Source organism: Aspergillus fischeri, genomic scaffold, assembly GCF_000149645.3.
Source record: "Aspergillus fischeri NRRL 181 1099437636252 genomic scaffold, whole genome shotgun sequence".
NCBI lineage: Eukaryota > Fungi > Ascomycota > Eurotiomycetes > Eurotiales > Aspergillaceae > Aspergillus > Aspergillus fischeri.
In genome coordinates, this window is record NW_001509768.1 from 2582337 (window position 1) to 2600687 (window position 18351).

At 49.9% G+C, this 18351-nt stretch overlaps 6 protein-coding genes across 6 annotated transcripts, besides 3 other annotated features; 3 read left to right on the forward strand and 3 right to left on the reverse strand.

Moving 5' to 3' along the window:
* Window positions 1-2570: 2570 nt before the first annotated feature.
* On the reverse strand, window positions 2571-3436 carry NFIA_070760 (uncharacterized protein; the record flags this gene model as incomplete). Its single annotated transcript, XM_001263801.1, has 4 exons — window positions 2571-2894; window positions 2943-2991; window positions 3082-3179; window positions 3245-3436. 4 exons carry the CDS (start codon window positions 3434-3436, stop codon window positions 2571-2573), a joined length of 663 nt encoding a protein of 220 aa, XP_001263802.1.
* Window positions 3437-4122: 686 nt separating this feature from the next.
* NFIA_070770 (LYR motif-containing protein) lies at window positions 4123-4755 on the forward strand (the record flags this gene model as incomplete). Its single annotated transcript, XM_001263802.1, has 4 exons — window positions 4123-4173; window positions 4248-4412; window positions 4520-4582; window positions 4642-4755. The coding sequence occupies 4 exons, from the start codon at window positions 4123-4125 to the stop codon at window positions 4753-4755; spliced, it is 393 nt and encodes a 130-aa protein (XP_001263803.1).
* An 823-nt stretch (window positions 4756-5578) lies between these two features.
* NFIA_070780 (uncharacterized protein) lies at window positions 5579-8263 on the forward strand (the record flags this gene model as incomplete). Its single annotated transcript, XM_001263803.1, has 1 exon — window positions 5579-8263. The coding sequence occupies one exon, from the start codon at window positions 5579-5581 to the stop codon at window positions 8261-8263; it is 2685 nt and encodes an 894-aa protein (XP_001263804.1).
* Window positions 8264-9183: 920 nt separating this feature from the next.
* On the reverse strand, window positions 9184-11875 carry NFIA_070790 (putative histone-lysine N-methyltransferase (Ash1); the record flags this gene model as incomplete). Its single annotated transcript, XM_001263804.1, has 4 exons — window positions 9184-9940; window positions 9996-10195; window positions 10251-10624; window positions 10687-11875. The coding sequence occupies 4 exons, from the start codon at window positions 11873-11875 to the stop codon at window positions 9184-9186; spliced, it is 2520 nt and encodes an 839-aa protein (XP_001263805.1).
* Window positions 11876-12970: 1095 nt separating this feature from the next.
* erf2 (palmitoyltransferase ERF2) lies at window positions 12971-14794 on the reverse strand (the record flags this gene model as incomplete). The annotated part of the gene is made up of 1 exon (XM_001263805.1): window positions 12971-14794. The coding sequence occupies one exon, from the start codon at window positions 14792-14794 to the stop codon at window positions 12971-12973; it is 1824 nt and encodes a 607-aa protein (XP_001263806.1).
* Window positions 14795-15379: 585 nt separating this feature from the next.
* Window positions 15380-15412: a microsatellite.
* A 98-nt stretch (window positions 15413-15510) lies between these two features.
* Window positions 15511-16995: a mobile genetic element.
* A 207-nt stretch (window positions 16996-17202) lies between these two features.
* Window positions 17203-17234: a microsatellite.
* A 177-nt stretch (window positions 17235-17411) lies between these two features.
* On the forward strand, window positions 17412-18118 carry NFIA_070810 (uncharacterized protein; the record flags this gene model as incomplete). The annotated part of the gene is made up of 4 exons (XM_001263806.1): window positions 17412-17552; window positions 17614-17657; window positions 17778-17976; window positions 18068-18118. 4 exons carry the CDS (start codon window positions 17412-17414, stop codon window positions 18116-18118), a joined length of 435 nt encoding a protein of 144 aa, XP_001263807.1.
* Window positions 18119-18351: the final 233 nt, after the last annotated feature.

Consider the following 18351-nt stretch of genomic DNA (forward strand, 5'->3'; position numbering starts at 1 on the left):
ACACAGCATAAAACGGTGGTATAGAAAGATCGATCGCCTTCAAGTCGGTGAATAGAGCGCGCACCAGGAACGAATGACCAGCTCGAGTCTTATGCCGAGGACGATATCAAGAGTAATGAAGGAGAGTAGCCGTGAGCTGAATATATACAAGCCACGTGATTCGACACTCAGTAGCTGCAGCCGTTGGAAGAGCTGCAGTCGATGAATATGAGGAATAGAAGCTTGAGCTGAAAGGTAAAGAGGGAAAGAAGGCTATAGGGGCAGTCAATGCCTCTGCTGGACAAGGTGTCGGAATGAGCATATGCCACGGAATAGTGTCATCATGAATGTCATCACATCAAGGGAGGCATACCGAGTTCAATGAGGAAATTCAAAGGGAGGAAGATTGACTGCGAGGTATTGCAGAATTACACAGTATCACAAACGGACTACCTCAGCAGAATCTCTGGCTGTCCATTGATCCAAGCTACTGAGACATCATACGTTGTTAGTGACTTATTCGTCTCAAAGGAAAATCCATATCGCGGACTTACAGGTACATTATGGGAACAAACAACAGGAACAAAAACAGAGCGTCAAGCCCTGAAGAAGAGAATGAATGGGTAACTCAAGAGGACAAGACCACTCGAACTCTCAGTATAGATGGAGTCATCCAGACTCGATTACTGTGCCCTGGTGGGTAAACAAGGAAGGGTCTTCCAGCGACCCGAAATTGGTCTTCGCCTAAAACCAGACTTTGATACATTAGACTTCATCAAGAATCATCTCCGTCCGGCGTCCGCATGATTCATATTTCATATTCCAAAAGGACGAAAAACGCGGAAGGGGCGTGGACCGGTTGGGGCTGGTCCAATCCTCGCGCAGCGGAGTTGATCCAAAGACGAGCAGGGTGGAGGCTGACACTAGGAGTGTTTTTGATAGTAACTAGTGCAATATCAGTACAGAGCCGGCTTCTGTACCCAGTCCCCTAGCAGGTACGAGAGTCGTGCCATTAAATCGAGACCAGCTTCCTACCACCTGTGTGTTCAGTGGTCACTCTTGAAGAAGCAACTATGAGATTTTTGCTGTCCCCATTGCGAACAGGAGCATTGAGACTCTGCTATAACGCCGACCCAAATGGTGCAGTGGATTGTTGTTTAGATACTGATTCTCCTGTCGGTTTTCGTGGAATGTGCTGGGTTGACTCGTCTTGAAACACAAAGCAGAGGTACATAATAGACGACGACTCCAGATTGGCCAGAACCTCGAGATTCTGATGTTGTGATCGGGCAATATTAAGCTCGGAACGAATCAGTTTGGCGTGGGACTCCACGGTCATTGGCCCCAGTGGAGAGGCCGAGTGTCCAAGAGGCACTTAGTGGATGTGTATTCGACGCTATGTCTCACCCTAAGCAATCGGGGTACACCTTTGCGAGCGGCACTTTTCAACATGAAACCGTGCTTCCCGTGTGTGACTTAACTAGTCAGCTCCAACTTTGTCAGATGGGAACCTGAAATTTTGCGTGACGACTGTTAGGGATCATCCATCGGCTATGCAGCTCATCGTCAGTTATGTCCTTGAGATAAGCTCCGTGGTATCCGTACGTGGTATTCAATTGTGCATCATTGTTGATCAAAAGATCTGCTGGTGTCAAATATGGCTCGAAGAAATGAAAGGATGTTACCCCTGGTACTGAACCCATTAACTGTTCAAGACTATTGCTTGCACTGGGCTATTTCGGGGACACAAGCCCGAGAGTAACGCCAACGGTTACCAACTAACATGCGGATAAATCGACCGTTATTGACGAGCTAAGATACTAATAGTAGGATATTAATCAACCGAAGTGATAATTATAGACAAAGTCACGAAAAGGATACTCCGGACAGACACGAAGAGCAGGAAAGTCAGGCAAAACACCAAAATTTGATGGCAGCTGCAGGTCGATGAGAAACAAACAGCTCGAACTGCGTCATGTGATGCCATACTGTACCAACAGCTGCTGCATATGGTCCTCTACTGTCTGGGGTCTTTGATATCTGCATTCTAGCTATCAAGTCCATTTGATTCATATCCCACAATAGTACTATCAGGTTATAAAAGACCCGAAGTTGCAGCTTATTCTGGTTTCTGTAAGCTATGAGGATGTGACCTGAAACTCTGCTGATTCTGTTGGAAGGTCTATAAAAAAGCCCATTCTTGTGCAAGTCTGGCACATATACACTAATGCACATGCATGAGGGCCCAGATGGCAGAGAATTTCGGGACTAGACGTATGGTGTTAATGCACAACCCTGTTGAGCAGTTTCAGATAACCGTCTCTCTTCCTGTTAAAGAACAGCCTACTTGGCCATATGCCATCCTTTCTTAGCTGGGAAGCATCATGGCTTATCTGCTGTAAAGCCAACGTTCTTCATACCGGTGCCAAAGTAACTAACGGCGGCACTCGAGTCTGAGTCATGGCCCACAATCCACATATCCTTGTTCGATGAAGCGTACCCCCTACGGCATGCCGCAAATGACAGGGACTGGTGAAGCGCAACGTTGAACACATGCCTTGTATCAGGACTCACTTTCCGGTAGCGTAAGCTCATCGTAGTTGACTTCGCAGTCGCTCGACCTCTCTCTCCACAGTCTGCATCTCCACAACCACACTGGCCAGCTTGGGCAAATATTGCTCTACAGCTTCCGTGAAAGTCCTTTGGGCGCTGCGAAGAGAAGGGGAAACCAAGATACCGTACCAATGGATAGGGTCAGAAAAGCGAGGCCGCTCTTTTGAGGAGTCGGATTCTGATGTTGCACTCGGGCTAACTTGTCGCGTATTGTCGACTTCCGTGTCGGCCTCTTCCTTGTCTTTGCTCGTTTCTGGCTCCTCGACTCGCTGGTCGTTCGTGGTCTCATCAATCGCGAAGATCTGCCTGTACTCGTCCAGTGGACACTCTCCCTGCGGGACATCCTCAACCCCGTTCATATTCTTTTGTTTTTCGGCGCATGGAGGAGATCGTATTGCCCTGATTATGAAGCGCTCGGTCAGTCCTCGTTATCATGGATTTGCGGGTTTCCGAACCCGAGATGGCTCCCAATGACAGTCTTCAGCTTACATTTTCCTAATCGCCTTCATACGCTCGTCATAGTAATCAGCGCCATATCGTCGACCGGGCGGACACGTGTAATTCGCATGCGCAAGGGAGAAGAATCCCTTTCTTATCGTCAGCTTCTCTACCCAGGTGAAAACGATTGCACACGACAAGTAGCGAAATATACCGAAGATAATTTTTTGGCGAGATCTGCCTGCAGTTTCTGGTGCTGATCCAGGAGTAGAAGATATCTTTCCAGAGAATGGTCCAGCAATTCTAAGGTTTTGGCAGAGGACCCGGCCTCGTGAGACTGCTTGAGCTGAAGCTCTGGTGATTCAGAGCTCTGGCGGGATGCTGGAGGAGTTGGGAGTTCGGCCATTGACAAGTCACAACGTTATTGAAGTGTAGAAAAGTTAGTTGAATACTGCTAGATGAGATTGTGACTCAGAAGATATGACAATTGCAACAGCTGCTCAACGCCCGGTAGAGTGCAGGTCGGCGGATGGGGAATATCTGGAGAAGCACAGAGAGCTCGGCCGCCGAGCCCGATAACTCCGTCATCGCGCTCCCGGGGAAAAGCAAAAGAATTTCCCGTCCTGCGCGATTAAGGTGAATAGTCGGATACTTTCTCCTTCGTCTTCCCTTCTTCTGTCTATCCGGGAGAGACTGTGAATCTTCTATACTATCTTGACAATCTACTATTCCGTGATTCGAACTCGGACGTCCCTCCAGCTTGTCCGACTCTCCGGTCTCATAACCGCCACCTGCAGTTGAAGTTGTGATGCAAGATACTGTGCTGGTGATCCTGTGAAAAGCATACTATCTCCTGACTAGGATCGCTCTGAAAAGGACAGTCGGGTCATTGTCATCGCTGTAACGCTTCATCTATTGTCTTAAGTGAAAGGATTGAGGGGCGCAAAGTTGAAGAGAAGGCACAGGCCTCCTTCGGATACAGCACCATCAGATTAGTGACTATTGTCGGAGACGCTTCACTTTTGTCGCTTGCCAGTATATTCTAAGCACCTTGCTTCACATCTCCACTCCCATCTTATAAACTCTGCCATCATGTCTGTGGCGAACTTGCAGCGGGACACTGCGTTCCAGGTCCGGTCATTGGTATGCCTTTCATCCTCGCCGTGCGATCTAACTACGTGAATCAGAAGACTAACGATGTGACTCCAACGGTACAGTTTCGGTCTTTGCTCCGTCAATCTTCCCAATTTTCGAACTACAACTTTCGTGAGTATGCCCGTCGGAGAACGACGGATGCCTTCCGTGAGCACCAGCATGAAACCGAGGAAAGGAGGATACAGGAGTTGATTCAGGACGGTCTGCAAAATTTGCGCATGTTGAAGGTCAGTCCTGAGTTCTGTACACCGGTGTCTGGATGAGGCTATTCCACCGCCCAAGACATCTACATAGTACGTTTGATGGAAGGACAGGTTACTGACTTCTAATCCAGCGACAAACTGTGATTAGTCAATTCTATCAGCTGGACAAACTAGTAGTGGAAGGACAAAAGACTGTGAGTACTTACTCGAATGCACCTTGCTCGTTTCAGGATTCGCCTAACTATTTGTGCAGGGCGAGCAGACTGGACAAGAGGGCGGTATCGTCCGCCAGAAGGATACTGGGTATGACACTTTCCTGATTATGCTTCCTTCGCCACAAACTGACAGTGATTGCAGGTGGGATTGATTTATCAGACCTTATGAAGAAGGACATGCTTGAGTGCCAGACTTTAATCTGAACACACACTAAGCGCGACAGTCAGTTTGGCCTACCTAGCCGTCAAGTTATTGGATAAACCGAGGGGACTGTACTTTTAACCGAATCTGACTGCGCGTATGCTGCACCGGTTACTTAAAACTATCAGAAAGACACACGCTTCTCTTGCATTATCTTAACTGTCTAAAATCGATTACTTGAGAAGTCCAAGTATCATTTCTTGTCGGGTTCTATTGCCATAGTCCTTGTAATGGTTGATAAGATCACGTGACTCTGTGCTCAGTAACTCCCGTTTCCGCGCCATCGCATCGCGCCAAACACTGCCAGTCGCATCCCAGTCTGGCTGGACGGCAGACGGCACCATTGTTCGATTTTTTTACATTTGCTTTCCAGTTGATAGTGTCAGAGGTATCGGAATTTGCAAGCACTCGCCTTAGCATCTACGTGGCGGAGGAAAGACTGCCGGCCAGCCACTCACCATGCCACCGACTGTAGGTGTCTCCTAGCGCAACGTTGCCCGCAAGGAGAAATCTCGCTCCCAGGCACTGGCGATAATTGTATATTTCATCTGCATGCTGACAAACATCAGTTCAGATCTTCGCGCTCCGGTCGTCAATTCGGCGAGAACGCTAATCGAACCCGAACCGGCCAAATAGATCACGATGTTTTCGAAGGACTCCCGGTGCGGAGATGGACGCGCCAGCGCCAAACAATCTCCCAAGTTCCCAAGACCGAAATATCGGAGTCGCTCATTCAAGGCCCCGGAGGCAAACAGGCCCTCCCCGAGCACCCCATGCCTAGGGACAGTCATCTGCTCACACCTATGAGCAGAGCGCTTCTTCGCGCCGCTCGAGCCGGTTGTATCTACATCCGCAAAGCGCAAAAGGAGCCAGAGGATGAAGAGAAAGAAGCTACTGACGTCGAGGAACAACCGATGATACAAAGCACGGACCGGAGCTTTACTGCGCGCAAGTGGGCAGCGCTGCCTAGACACCTGGAGCCACCAGAGGTGGAATTTCTGGCCAAGAGACGACCGGGCTTACCATCACTCTACGGCGCTTCAACTACGGGTGTGGACGGTGCGGCGAACAATGTTCCGATGAGGAGAACTCGTTTCAAGAAGGTCGACCCGGTTACTGGTAACATTTCCATCTACGAGGCGTGGGTGCCAGAGGGACACAAGATTGAAGGCGAAATCACCGATGAAGCTCAAGTGAGAGCCGAAAACAAGGAGGTCGCTGTTATTCCGGAGGCCCCTGCACCTGGGACGGTTGTCGAAGGCGTTGGTGTGGTCAACGCTGAGGGTGTGGTTGTTGCAGAAGCAGGCTCCGTCTCTGTCATGACGCCCCCGAAAAGACGCCCACCTCCTCCCAAGCGCAAGGCCAAGGGTTTCGGGAAGGGACGCAGGAAGAAGGTCATGTTCGCGCCAGGAGATGGGGCTGATGCTGCGCTTGTCCATGGTTCTGGCGCCAGTACGGCAGATGGCGCCACAGATTCCGGGTTTGCTAAACCGGATCCGGACGCGTCCCGCTTGTCTGTAGATCAAAGCGGCCAGGATGATGAAGAGGAGGAGGGTGACGAGGGCGAAGAGAGTGATGAGGGTGACGAGTCGATGTTGGACGCGAAGACACCAGAAACCCCACTCGCACAGCCTGAGTCTGTACCAGCGGGTGATGCGCCGTCTATATCTGACGCTGAAGCTGCTCAGGAATCTTCAAGAGCTATCAAGGAGGAAAATGATGAGTCTCAAACAGTTGCTCCAGAGGGCCTATCGAGCTTGGCCAAGGAACCCTCTACCCATACGAATGCGCAGCCATCGGCGCCCTCCGCCAAACCCCCTAGTCCTCAAGCCCAAGCGTCACCGTCCGCTGAGGTGTCTGCTCCTGCCCCTTCGATTCAACCTGAAGCTACAGCTGTGTCCGAAGAGCCGACACAGGCAGTCGTTACCGAAGATGTTGTTATGTCCGATGCGCAACCTCCAGTCTCTCTTCAAGATGATAGTCTGGCAACTGTACCTCAGCAACATCCAGAACGTCTGTCTTCAGATGCTCAGGAGATGACTGAGCCCGCTCACAAAAGTCCTGTTTCCCAACCGCTTCAGGAAGTGTCTCAAACTTCAGGGCCGGGCCCGTCTCCACCTGTCGAGGGCGCGCATCGGACAGAAGTTCAGACAGAGATCACAGAGAAGTCGGTGGAGCCAAGTCAGGCTACTCCAAATGAAGCAATGACCCAGGAGGTAGCCGAGGCGGGTGATGTAGTAATGGAGGACTCTGAAGCCGTTGCATCAGCTCCTGCGACTGAGCCGATCCCGCTGAAAGAAACTGTGGCTGAACAAGCTCCCAGTTCTGCAGTTGAATCTCAACCGGCCGATACTGAGACACGCAGCAACGAGGTTGATCTTCTTGGTAGCTTGGAAGCTAGTCTGGGTGGCGCGGTTCGCGATGCACAGACTGACGGATCAGCCTCATTGCAAACTGATCCACAAGCGGGAGTTATGGCTGCTGAGAGCACCGCGACAAATGCCGCAGGGGAAGTTGGAGAAACTGTCACAGATGAGCCTCAACAACAGCCTTCAGAGAACGTTGAAGAGCAACCTGCAAAAGAGATCCCAGAGCAGATTGTCGAATCTGCTCCTGTTGATGCAGAGCAAAAGGCCATCGAACAGCCCAGTGAACCTTCCCTAGAACCCAGCACGATATCTATTCCAGAGCAGCCTGAGCAGGAGATGACAGAGCCTACCGCGGAAACTGCGGCGAATGATGCTATAGAAGAGCTTAAACAAGAAGCACCTGCGGCTCAGCCTCGCGAAGAAGTTCCCGAAGCACCATCAGCTGTAGATGCAGAGCCTGTTGCTCAACCCGCAGAGAACGAGGCTACCGAATCCGTCACACCACAGGTGATCGAGCCTGCAACGGATTCTAGCATGGTGCCTTCTACAGAACCTTCTGCTGAAGCCCCTTCAGATGAATCAGCTGCGCCGCCTACAGACCAACAATCCCCCGTTCCAACCCCTGAGCCGCATGCAGAAAAACCGGCGCAAGCTTCGCCGGAGCAATCGACTCAACCAACTGAGCCGCTTCCCCCTTCAACCACAGAGCAGACACCTCCGCAACCCACACATCCCTCGCCGGAACACATGGCACCACCAACAGAGCCTCTCACCCCTCCAAGTCCAGAATTTGAACAAATCGAGGAATCCTCTCAAGAGCAACCCCAGAATCAGGCACCCGTAACGGACGTTCAAGAACCACAACCCGCTCCGCCCGGTGAACCTCAAACCCCCGAGGTTCCTTCTTCAGCTCCTGCACCAAGTGCACCTGAAGTTACCGAGCCATCGACGCAACCGAGCGACGCTGCTCCGTCCGACAACGATGCTGCTCCCCAGCCTATCGCCGAGCAGGCAAAGGTAGAACCTGAAAGCAAGGAGGGCGGAGAGGAGGCACCTGCACCGTCCGCCTCTGACGTTAGCGCAGCATAGAATTTCTGGTAAGGACGGCGGTCAGACTTTTTCAATCTCTGCATGGGTGTATCTGAGGTGTGGATTAGGTGTAAGGCGTTGCGCTCTCGGTTCTCTACAAAGCTTTTTAAATGATTTCATCTTCGGTAGTAAAATAGCCCATGTTGGGGACAGTTTGGTCTGTACGGAATATACATCTGCCGGGTTTCTCTGTGTAACGCTATACATTAGGGACGATTACTGTGTTTTCATGGCATTCACGCGTCGTTATATGTAACCTTGGTGTTGATCGCCACCTAGCTACTTCTATACCTCTTTCTCTTCCCACAATATTCTCCCTAAGCTTTTCGAGACATATGTAGTGCAAATTGCGACAAAAGATGAATTTCAGAAGTCTTTGAGATAAAGCACAAGTCGCATATCTAAGGCGGACAGCGGCAGCATACTCCGACTCTATGGATGAGATTGAGTCGCATCTATTGTAGGTGCTATATGCACAGCCCCATGCAGTCTTCAGTTTATATCAATATATTAGCTATAGAAACCAGAACTTAAGTATTCTTCATTCCTTGAAACCCTTTGCATCCAAACACCAAGACTGCACCCGAGCAAGAACAACCAGTCGAGACAATATGGGTTACACCTGACGCCCATCATTTAGATCAAACCAGTGGAACAGGGGAATAACAGTCAGCGCAGAGAAAAAACCAGAGAAACATCCATGTGACAACCAAGGAAATACCAAAATCACGACCGATCCACGGGCTGAAGAGAATTTTGCCTGCAGCGTAAGCCGATTCAAGAAATAAAGGCGAGGAAGCGAAAGCACGACCGCTTCAGGAGAAGCTAATGGACAACCATGATTGAATAAACAGCCGAACTGAAATACTGTTGCAATGTCTGACTGCTAGCGCCAGATTGCTTTGTCTGTTCTTTATTATTTAAGTGGAATGGACCATCACCGTGCTTGCGCCCTTTGTCCGTTTAGTCGATGCCATAGCCCTAGGGCGCTTTTTGATGCTGTTGCTTGTGGGGTTCTTGCAAGGCGATTTCGTACCAGCTGTCTTCCCCTTCGTCGTCTGTTTCCGAGCATTCGCACCTTTGGCTACCTTGAGTATCTTCTCCTTTGCTTTCGCAGATGGACGACTCAACGTCGAGGAAGACGCAGGAGAAACCTTCAGCTTCGATGGCGACTTCCCCGTTATTTTAGGTGACTTCTTCTTGGGAAGAATTGCCGCCTTCACTTTCGTTTTGGCGGTTTTGACCCTGGGAAGTCTGACGCTACTTTTGGGCTTGGTCTCCTTATCCTTCGCCTGACTTTTGGATCTTGAGCTCTCGGGCTTCTTGACCGTCGTCTTGGAGACCTTGGTCTGCACTTTCACTGTTCTCTTCTTTCCCCAATTCGCTGACTTGGACATCGTCGCAGGCGCTCTCGACACTGCCTTTTTGACCTGTTTCGCGATGGATTTCGGAGCCAGAACTTTTCGCTTTTTGTTAAGCCGCGATGAAGAATTGTCAAGCACTGTCCCGCTTTTGCGTTTGGTACCAATGACCTTTTTAGTGGTAGTCGTCTTCTTCTGGCTAATAATCTTCGACTCTTTGGACCGCTGATCCTTTTCTCTGGGTCGCGGTCCCAATATTCCACGGCAGTTGGAAGCACCGCATCGGCATTGCTGGACATTCTTCTGAGAATAGGGGCTGCGTAACGGTCAGAAAGAATCCAAGTGACATCGCGGGTAGTGGAGAGTCTCACTCAAAATTGTAGTCATAAGTTAATTCTTCACCAGTCATAATACCGTGGTCACCCGCGAACAGAGCCATGCGTGGCTTGCCTGCAACAGTCCACTTTTCCATTCGGCAGTTCGGTTCGCAGGAATGGTTCACGAAGCGAGCGATTGAGCCTCGAGTAGCGTCGATTATCATGTTTTGATCAAAGTACATGAGATAATAGCACTAGCGCTTCAGATCAATCCTCCGTTCAGGTGACGACATTAATCAAGGGACATACCTCATTGTTCTTGTATATCGTCCTCATCCTCTTCTCGCACTCGGCTTGAGTAATGATTTCACCAGTATATTCAACGATAATCTGGTTGGGCTCGAATGTGCGATTGCTGCGGACGCCGTATCCGCGGTCGGCTGTCTTGATGACTTCCACGCCAATGTTGTATTTTCCCCCGGCCTTTGTCCTTTGCTTAAGCTCATCAAAGCTTCGGTTGCCACAGTCAGGACCCAGTCCACAGTTCCCATCGTCACATTCGTAGAACATGTACCGATTTTGACAGTTCTCGTCGCATCCTGTCTCTTCTGTGCACATGCATTTGGACAGTTCCATGTGCTTGTTGGCTCTCCATATACTACCCGCCTCTCCAACAAAAACATCTAGATTGAATAATTAGTACGGCTCTTTCTTTCAACAAGTGCGCATTCAATAGTCAACGAACTTTTGTTGGTTTTCCTCCATTCGTCAGGTTTGGGTTGACCAGGCGGAAGAGGCGAGTAAATATCGAACGGCAGCTGGAAATCCCTCCCCAACTGTAGCAGTCGGTCGCCTGCGAACATTGGCATTGGCAGCAATCTTCGCTGCGAAGGGACGCCTTGAGATCGCCTCTTCGCGTTCTTATTTCTGTTTTGGCTGGGCCGGGCGGTCGTATACTCTTGCCCAGTGTACAGTCCATGAGACAGCCAGCGCTTCGGCTTGAACCTGGGCTCTTTGGCGGCAGTGTCGCTTTGCGCAGTGGACTGGTCAATGGCCTTGATCTTGGACGGCAGGTCACTTTCAGAAACACGTCGTTTCTTCGCAGCCGAAGGCTCGCTTGACGCGAGAGAGGCGGGTTCTTCCTTGGGCGCAACGACGTTACGAGGTCGCAGACTGGCTCTGCGGTCAAGATTTTGCCCTTTCTCCATCATATCCTTTGACCTTTTGCCCAGGACGCTACCCGCCTTCTCGACAAAATCCGATGCCTTTTCCAATAAACTCAGACGAGTTGAGCGCCTTGGTTTGGGATCATCAACGCGGGCCGCCGATTCATCCTTCTTCCGGTTGGAACTATCCTCCTTGGTCAATGCCCGTTCCACGCGCTTCCTCAGTGATCGCTGCGGTAGTGATGAGCTAAGATCATCTAGCTGTGGCTCTTGGGACGAGTTGGAGACAGGCGTATCTGGAGTTATTAGGTGGTCCTCAACCTCCATGATATGTCGTGTAAGCGTTGACTCGCTCCAAACGGCGGTTTCCATGACCGCTATGCTGTGCCGGAGGTGGGAGGACTGGGACCGCTTGAGTTTCGTGACATCGTGGGCTAGGTTCCCACTAGAATTCGTAGGGTCCATTTCACCAGACGAGGACGTGATGATTGCATCTTCCTGCTCAGGTTTGGACTCAAATGTACCCGAAGCTCGTAGAGAAGAGCGTGTGACACGTGTAGATGCCCGTCGCAGCGTAGGCTTTTCTTCAGGGCACGCGTTCTCGCTGTTGCTGGAGGTTTCGGAGCGGCTGTTCTCAGGCGTAAGAAGTTGTTCTGGCACCTCTAGACCTATTGTCTCGTCGACGTGCTCGTGAGCGTGCTTCTGGAGGTCCGAGAGGGTCGCGGGTGTCGCGGGTGACGCGACGGAGGATCTAGTTCGCTTTCCCATCTCGATTTCCTTGAGAACGATGTGTACGTGATTCTGCTGCTGGAACAGTTGAGAGTGCAGAAGAGGGCTAGAATAAAACCACCTTTTGTCTGATCCAGTCCGGGGCTTGCGGAAGGTTTTGTTGTTTGCCTGCAGTTGAATGCGATCACGACGGACAAGGGCTACAATAGGTGCTCCTGTTATCAGCCGTATCTGCACAACGCTCAACAGCTCAAAAACCAGGTCACAACAAGACTCTGACAAACATGCTGAAAGGGTACGAAGTACAAATGAGTGAGAGGATGGTTTCAGCAAGGTGGACGGCAAGGCATTGGAAGGGAAGGAGAAAGTTGAAGGTGCGGAGGGGGTCCAGTTCCTGTCATCAGCCAGTTTGGGACGGCCGGAGGGGAGGCACGGCCGCGGAATGCAGAGGGAAACAGTAGCGAGACTACGGACAACACTAAGTCTTCTGGGCACGACCTTCTGCGCTCAGTTCTACCATCTGATTTTGGGCAAATTGAGCTTGGACGAACTCTCAAGCATCTGGAGTTCCAACATGCGGCCCCTTCTGCATTTGATAACAGCCTCTGCAGGCGCCTACAAGCTACATTTGACAGTGGAGGGATACAGACTGAGCTCTTCTCTTTGCTCTCCTCTCTTGAATGAATTATTCATTGTCTATCTGTAAGGTCAGAACCGATTATCATACATATATCCTTGATGTCGCGTGATATAAACCCAACCCAGCAAATTGAACCAAGACAAGAGGGCCCCCAATCAGAGGGAAATTGTGGATTGAAATGAAAAAAGAAATGACAGTCATGAAGAGCAAACGAATCAAGATCGCTCAATTGCAAGGTCTTATTTTGGATGGGGAATCTTGGAAATCAGAAGGGAATGCGCAAAGATATCAAGATCGTGAAGTGTTGATGTTTAACAGTCAGGACAACAGAGGTCAAGTCCATCAAAGCAGCATCAGTGGCTTTGAATAAGAAGATATAGAAATATAGAAAAAGAAAATGTGTAAAGAATGCAATCACAGAGATGCGATTAGCTTCAGAGAAAGATCGAATAGATAGTGACGTGAGGATAAACTCACTCAACACCACAGCCGTGTTAACCCTGCCGTGGAGTCGGAGGAACATGCTGCATCTCAATATCCGCTTGAGCTTCAACATCTCGAGGCCGGTCTTTCCGTTTCAGAGCGCTCAAGCGCTGGTCACCCTCTTGATAAGGCCTTTTGAACTGCAAATAGGTCGGAGGGCGGGGCCGCGCTAGCACAGATATCCAGTTTCGGAATATGTTCCCCTGAGTGAAGGGACGATGGCGGTCTGCTTTGGCGAACTTGTGCGAGTTCAGGTATTCCCTTGTCGTCTCGCCTCGCCCTACCAAAAAGAGGTGATATGCCCATAATGAGGCCGGGTAAGGCGCTGCTAGTGCTCCATATATAACCATGGCCCAGGGGACTCTCCACTTGTCAATTGCGGAGCCGAAAGAAACGCCTTCGCGAGCACGATACACCAGAACATGTGCAAGGCTGGCTCCAAGCAAGAATAGCGCAAGGAGGGTCGCAGAACTGACGAAAGCAAAGAAGTACCGATAGTTACGGCGACCAACGCAATTGTTCAGCCAAACGCAGTGATGATCTAGAGTTTCAACGCAATTGTCACATACGCGGCAATGGTAGCAGCGCGGTGGGCGCCAGATGTTGCAAGTCTTGCAGTACTTCACAGGAACGTCCATTGCCGCGACATCAGATGTTGCTAGCTTCACCATCACCCAGTCATTGGTAGGCGGTCCGATCATCAATGGGTCGCCTGAGGGTTCCGGCGGTGGCATTGGATGAAGGTTTCGAGGAATGATCCCAGGATCGACGACCGAGGCGTGTATGAATGAAGAAAAGCATAAGTAAAAAAGATAGGCAAACAATATCGGGACCGCAGGTGAGATATGATGCCAGAGCCAAGGAGCCGAATATGCAAAGAACAAAGCGGAAGGCAGAACCACAAAGATGCCAGTTGCAATGTTGATGGGCTTGTCTCTAGAATTCTGGAACCGACCGCCACCAAAGAACAGGGTGTTACCGGTGAAGTACTCATAATTCTTGCCCAAGTTAGCACTAGGTGTTGTGTGATGTTGCTTCTGGATGGATCCAGGAGATGAGTCTGCAGATGACAGTCGCTCATGAGCACGACTATCGCGGGGTTCTGGTGCAGGATTTCTGTTTTGTAGAGACAGAAACGAGAGAGGGGATCGTTGGGGAAGATCGCTATTTTCGATGCTATGATTCGCTCCCAAATTGAGGTGTTGCGGCGTAATTTTATACACTCTGTCCCGATCGTGCAAAAGTTTTGCACTCTCGCCCACGCTTCTTGACGTCGTATTTCCGATGGGACTGGCGTTCGATGTGTTTCGATCTGGAATTATGGGATCCGTAAACTCGGTACCTCGCGATGGAGGAGCTTCTTCCTGTGGAGCAGAACTCTGGGGGAAAGTGCTATTCGAGATCATGCTTCGCCTATTTTGGTCGATTTGGTCATTCCAATCCTCGGATGGCGTTGCCGTTTCTTTAGTGACGGGCCGACCTCGATGCGCTTGGAGCCTCTGAGAAGACATAGGTCGAAAAAAGCCCTGCGCAGTGAGCGAAGGAATGTGACTGCGACTCAATCTGCTGGCAGAGCTGCCTGGTCTATTTGTCATCTGGCTGTGTGCGGTGATTGAACTTCTCGCGGGTGGGGGGCCTCGTCTAGAAAGCGATCTCTGCGACTGAGGCGGACGTGATGAAATCCCAGTATTTGCTTGGGATCGTTCGCCATCTTCTGATGCCACGTCTGTCATTCGAGAGGAGATGCCCCCGACGGAAGGAGGGCGTGGAATACCGAGGACAGGTTGTGCGGTCGATTCATGAACCGCATCGCTCGTCTCCGGCGCAGACGACATGATTGTCCACGAGTTGATAAGAATCTCTACTTAGTAGAAATGCCGATTGATCATGGTGTAGTTTGTATTGAAGGAAGCGAAAAGATACTCGGGGACTGCTGAGTCTATAGCAGCCCAGTCGCAAAAAATATATCAGAGGACGCTAATCGGAGTTTAGACGTGGATAAGGAGCGACAGGGAGTTATTTCTGTGTTATCTTTCGCAACAGGAATAATGGATCGTAAAGGAATGTGAGCAACCTATAATATAGCGGTGTAGTTAGTTTCATGTGTGCTTGTGAATCTCAATACTGCAAGCCCCTGGGAGCAGAACAGAGCATATGTCATCGCCCCCTATCGGAGATGGTGGTCCTCACAAACCTTGAGTATAGTTGCGAAGCTGATGAGCGGATGTAAGAGGAAGAAGACAGATCTTCGTCACATCACGGCTGGAAGAAAAACCAGTCCAAAGGCGAGTGAGTTAGCAAGCACCCTGGAACCCTTTTTCGCATTGACGAGGCGTTGGCACCCTTGCGCGCTCGGCGACTCATTGAACGATGACATTTTGCCTTTGCAGGCGGCGAGTCCCAGCCCAATAACGTATTCGGTAAGCGAGTCGGCCACGTAAGCGAGTCGGCCACCCCCATCAAGAATCACCACCCCTTTGAAACCAAGGCTATTCAGCCATCCATATCACCACGAAAAATGCCCAAATCATCAAAATCCTTGGTGGAACGAGAGGGGAGGATCTCCTTAGCAGTTAAGGCTATTCAGAATGGCCAAATCAAATCAGTTCGTGAAGCTGCTCGTGTCTTTGAAGTTCCCCGGTCAACACTTCAAGATCGTTTGAATGGAATCAAATTTCGCAAGGAAACCCGCGCCAATTCCCATAAGTTGACTCCTATAGAGGAAGAATCACTTATTAAATGGATTCTCTCATTAGATCAACGTGGTGCACCGCCAAGGCACTTCCAGGTCCGTGAAATGGCTACAATATTGATCCAACAACGTGGTCAAGATACAACTTCCTCAGTGGGAGAGAAATGGGTATATAACTTCATTTCCCGCCATGATTCCTTGAAAAGTCGGTTTAGTCGTCAAATCAATTATAAACGGGCGAAATGCGAGGATCCTGAAGTTCTTCAAGCCTGGTTCAAACGCGTGCAAGCCGCTATATCAACTTATGGTATCGCCAATGAAGATATCTACAATTTTGATGAAACCGGCTTTGCTATGGGCCTGGTGGCTACCGCGAAGGTAATCACACGATCATCCTGTGAAGGAAGGCCCTTTCTTATACAACCGGGAAATCGAGAATGGATAACTTCAATTGAGTGTATCAACGCCTCCGGATGGGCATTACCAGCATACTTAGTGTTGAAAGCAAAGACTCATATTCAGGCCTGGTATGAAGGTAATACTCCAGCTTCATGGAGAATTGCTATATCATCAAATGGATGGACAACACGAGAAATTGGTGAACACTGGCTCAAAGAACACTTTATTCCTTATATTAAGGACCGAAGAACTGGCCAATATAGCCTCTTAGTTCTTGATGGGCATGACTCTCATTTAACACCTCAATTTGATGATATATGTCGTCAAAATGATATTATTCCTATTTGCATGCCTGCAAATTCCTCACATCTCTGTCAACCTTTGGATGTGGCCTGTTTCTCACCATTGAAACGAGCTTACAGTAACCTCATTGAACGGCTTGTACGAACAGGATATCACCATATTGATAAGGTTGACTTTCTTGACGTCTACCCAGAAGCCCACGCCCAAGCCTTCAAGAAGATGAATATACAGAGTGCTTTTAGAGCCTCAGGATTAGTCCCTTTTAATCCTAACCAGGTTCTGGATAGCCTCATCTTTTACAAGGAAGACAGCCGTCCCAGCAGTCAAGGCACTACATCTACGATTACCAAAACACCGATAAATTTGAATCAATTCAAAAAGCATGAGTCGGTGATCTCTCAATTACTTCAAACAAACCCTCCTACCTCACCAATACAGACAGCAATATCTTACATCTGTAAAGGTGCAGAGATAGCCTTGAACTGTGCTATTCTTCTTGAACATGAAAACCTTCAACTTCACCAGGCCATTGAGAGACGAAAGAATAAGCAGAAGCGTAACCAACACCAAATGAATGGTTTGAATGGCTTCACAATCCAGGAAGCACTTGAGGCATTCAACCATGTTCAGGCCTTAGAGGAAGCAGCTGGTGATACAGGGCCTGGAGATGATCAACCACGCCGTCGGGCACCACCTCGGTGCAGTATGTGTGGTGTTTTAGGACATATACGTACAAGATGTCCTAATCGAGTAGCTGCCTGAATTCAGCGCGTTTTAATGGTTAGATTAACGTGGAATAACTTCCTTTTTTGTATGTAAATCAGAATTCTAGGATATGCCTTGACCGGGTGGCCGACTCGCTTACATGGCCGACTCGCTTACCGATTACGTTAATATGCATGACTAAGCGTCGGGAGCGGATGGGTCAACGGGATGTCACCTGATGATGCGCCGGCAACATCATCGTTTGACACTTTCGATCTTCCCACTTTCTGTCAGAGAACCCCCCGATTGCAGTCTTCGCAGACAACCAGTCTTCAAATCTACAAATTTTCACCATGTCTTCAATTGCTGCCATGGCCTCCCGCCGGGCTTTCGCCCGTCAGTCTCTTTTCCGGGCTGCCCCGCGCCGAAACTACAGCTCCAAGCTGGAGGAGGCCACCCTCGACAAGGCCCCCAAGCGCGACCCCGAGCTCTACGTATGGATCTCTTACCGAGCTCCGCTCGACTGATTGGACTCCTCGCTAAAGGATGTTGTAGGTTCTGCTCGGTGTTATGTCCGGAGCTTTCCTGATTGCTGGATGGTGAATAATCCTCCTCCCTATCGCCCCCATTCGACACAAAAAAAGCGACTGCAGAACCCGATTGTCGCCAATTGCACGCTGGATTGATGCGGACGCCGCTTACCAATTTTTTGTCAACAGGTACTTCGGCAGAAAGCCCACCTCGGTCACCTCTGAGAGCAACGTTCGTATCGGCGAGAGTGCCATGCCTTGGGAGCGCGATGACGACGGCAAGATCTACAAGTACCAGTACCACCCTCACGGTGACAAGAGCCAGCCCCTCAGAAACGCCCCCAGCGCTCTGAACACCGTCATTGTCCCCAATGTCACTCTGCCCGTGGTAATGACCCCTCGCCTATTATCGTGTTGGCGGACCTTATGTCAGGTAGTACATGTGAATAGATTGCTGACAACCCGCTTCTTTTCGTCAGGACCTTCACGAGCGCTTCAACAAGTACGGTAAGGAGGAGTGGGACTACTAGATGGGCATACGGTGGAGGATCGAAAGCTAGAGACGAACGTCGGAAGTGTCCCGATGTTGATTGCTGTACACTAAAAGCGACAGTGAGGACTAGAGGTTGGGTTGCAGATTCATGCCAGAGCTTTGTGTGCATAGTATGTTTTGATGGAAGTCAATACGTGGATCAATTGTTCTTTTTCATGCTATTTTCTTGCAGAACTGTCAGGTATTATCCTCCAGTGGGTATGGTTCGCA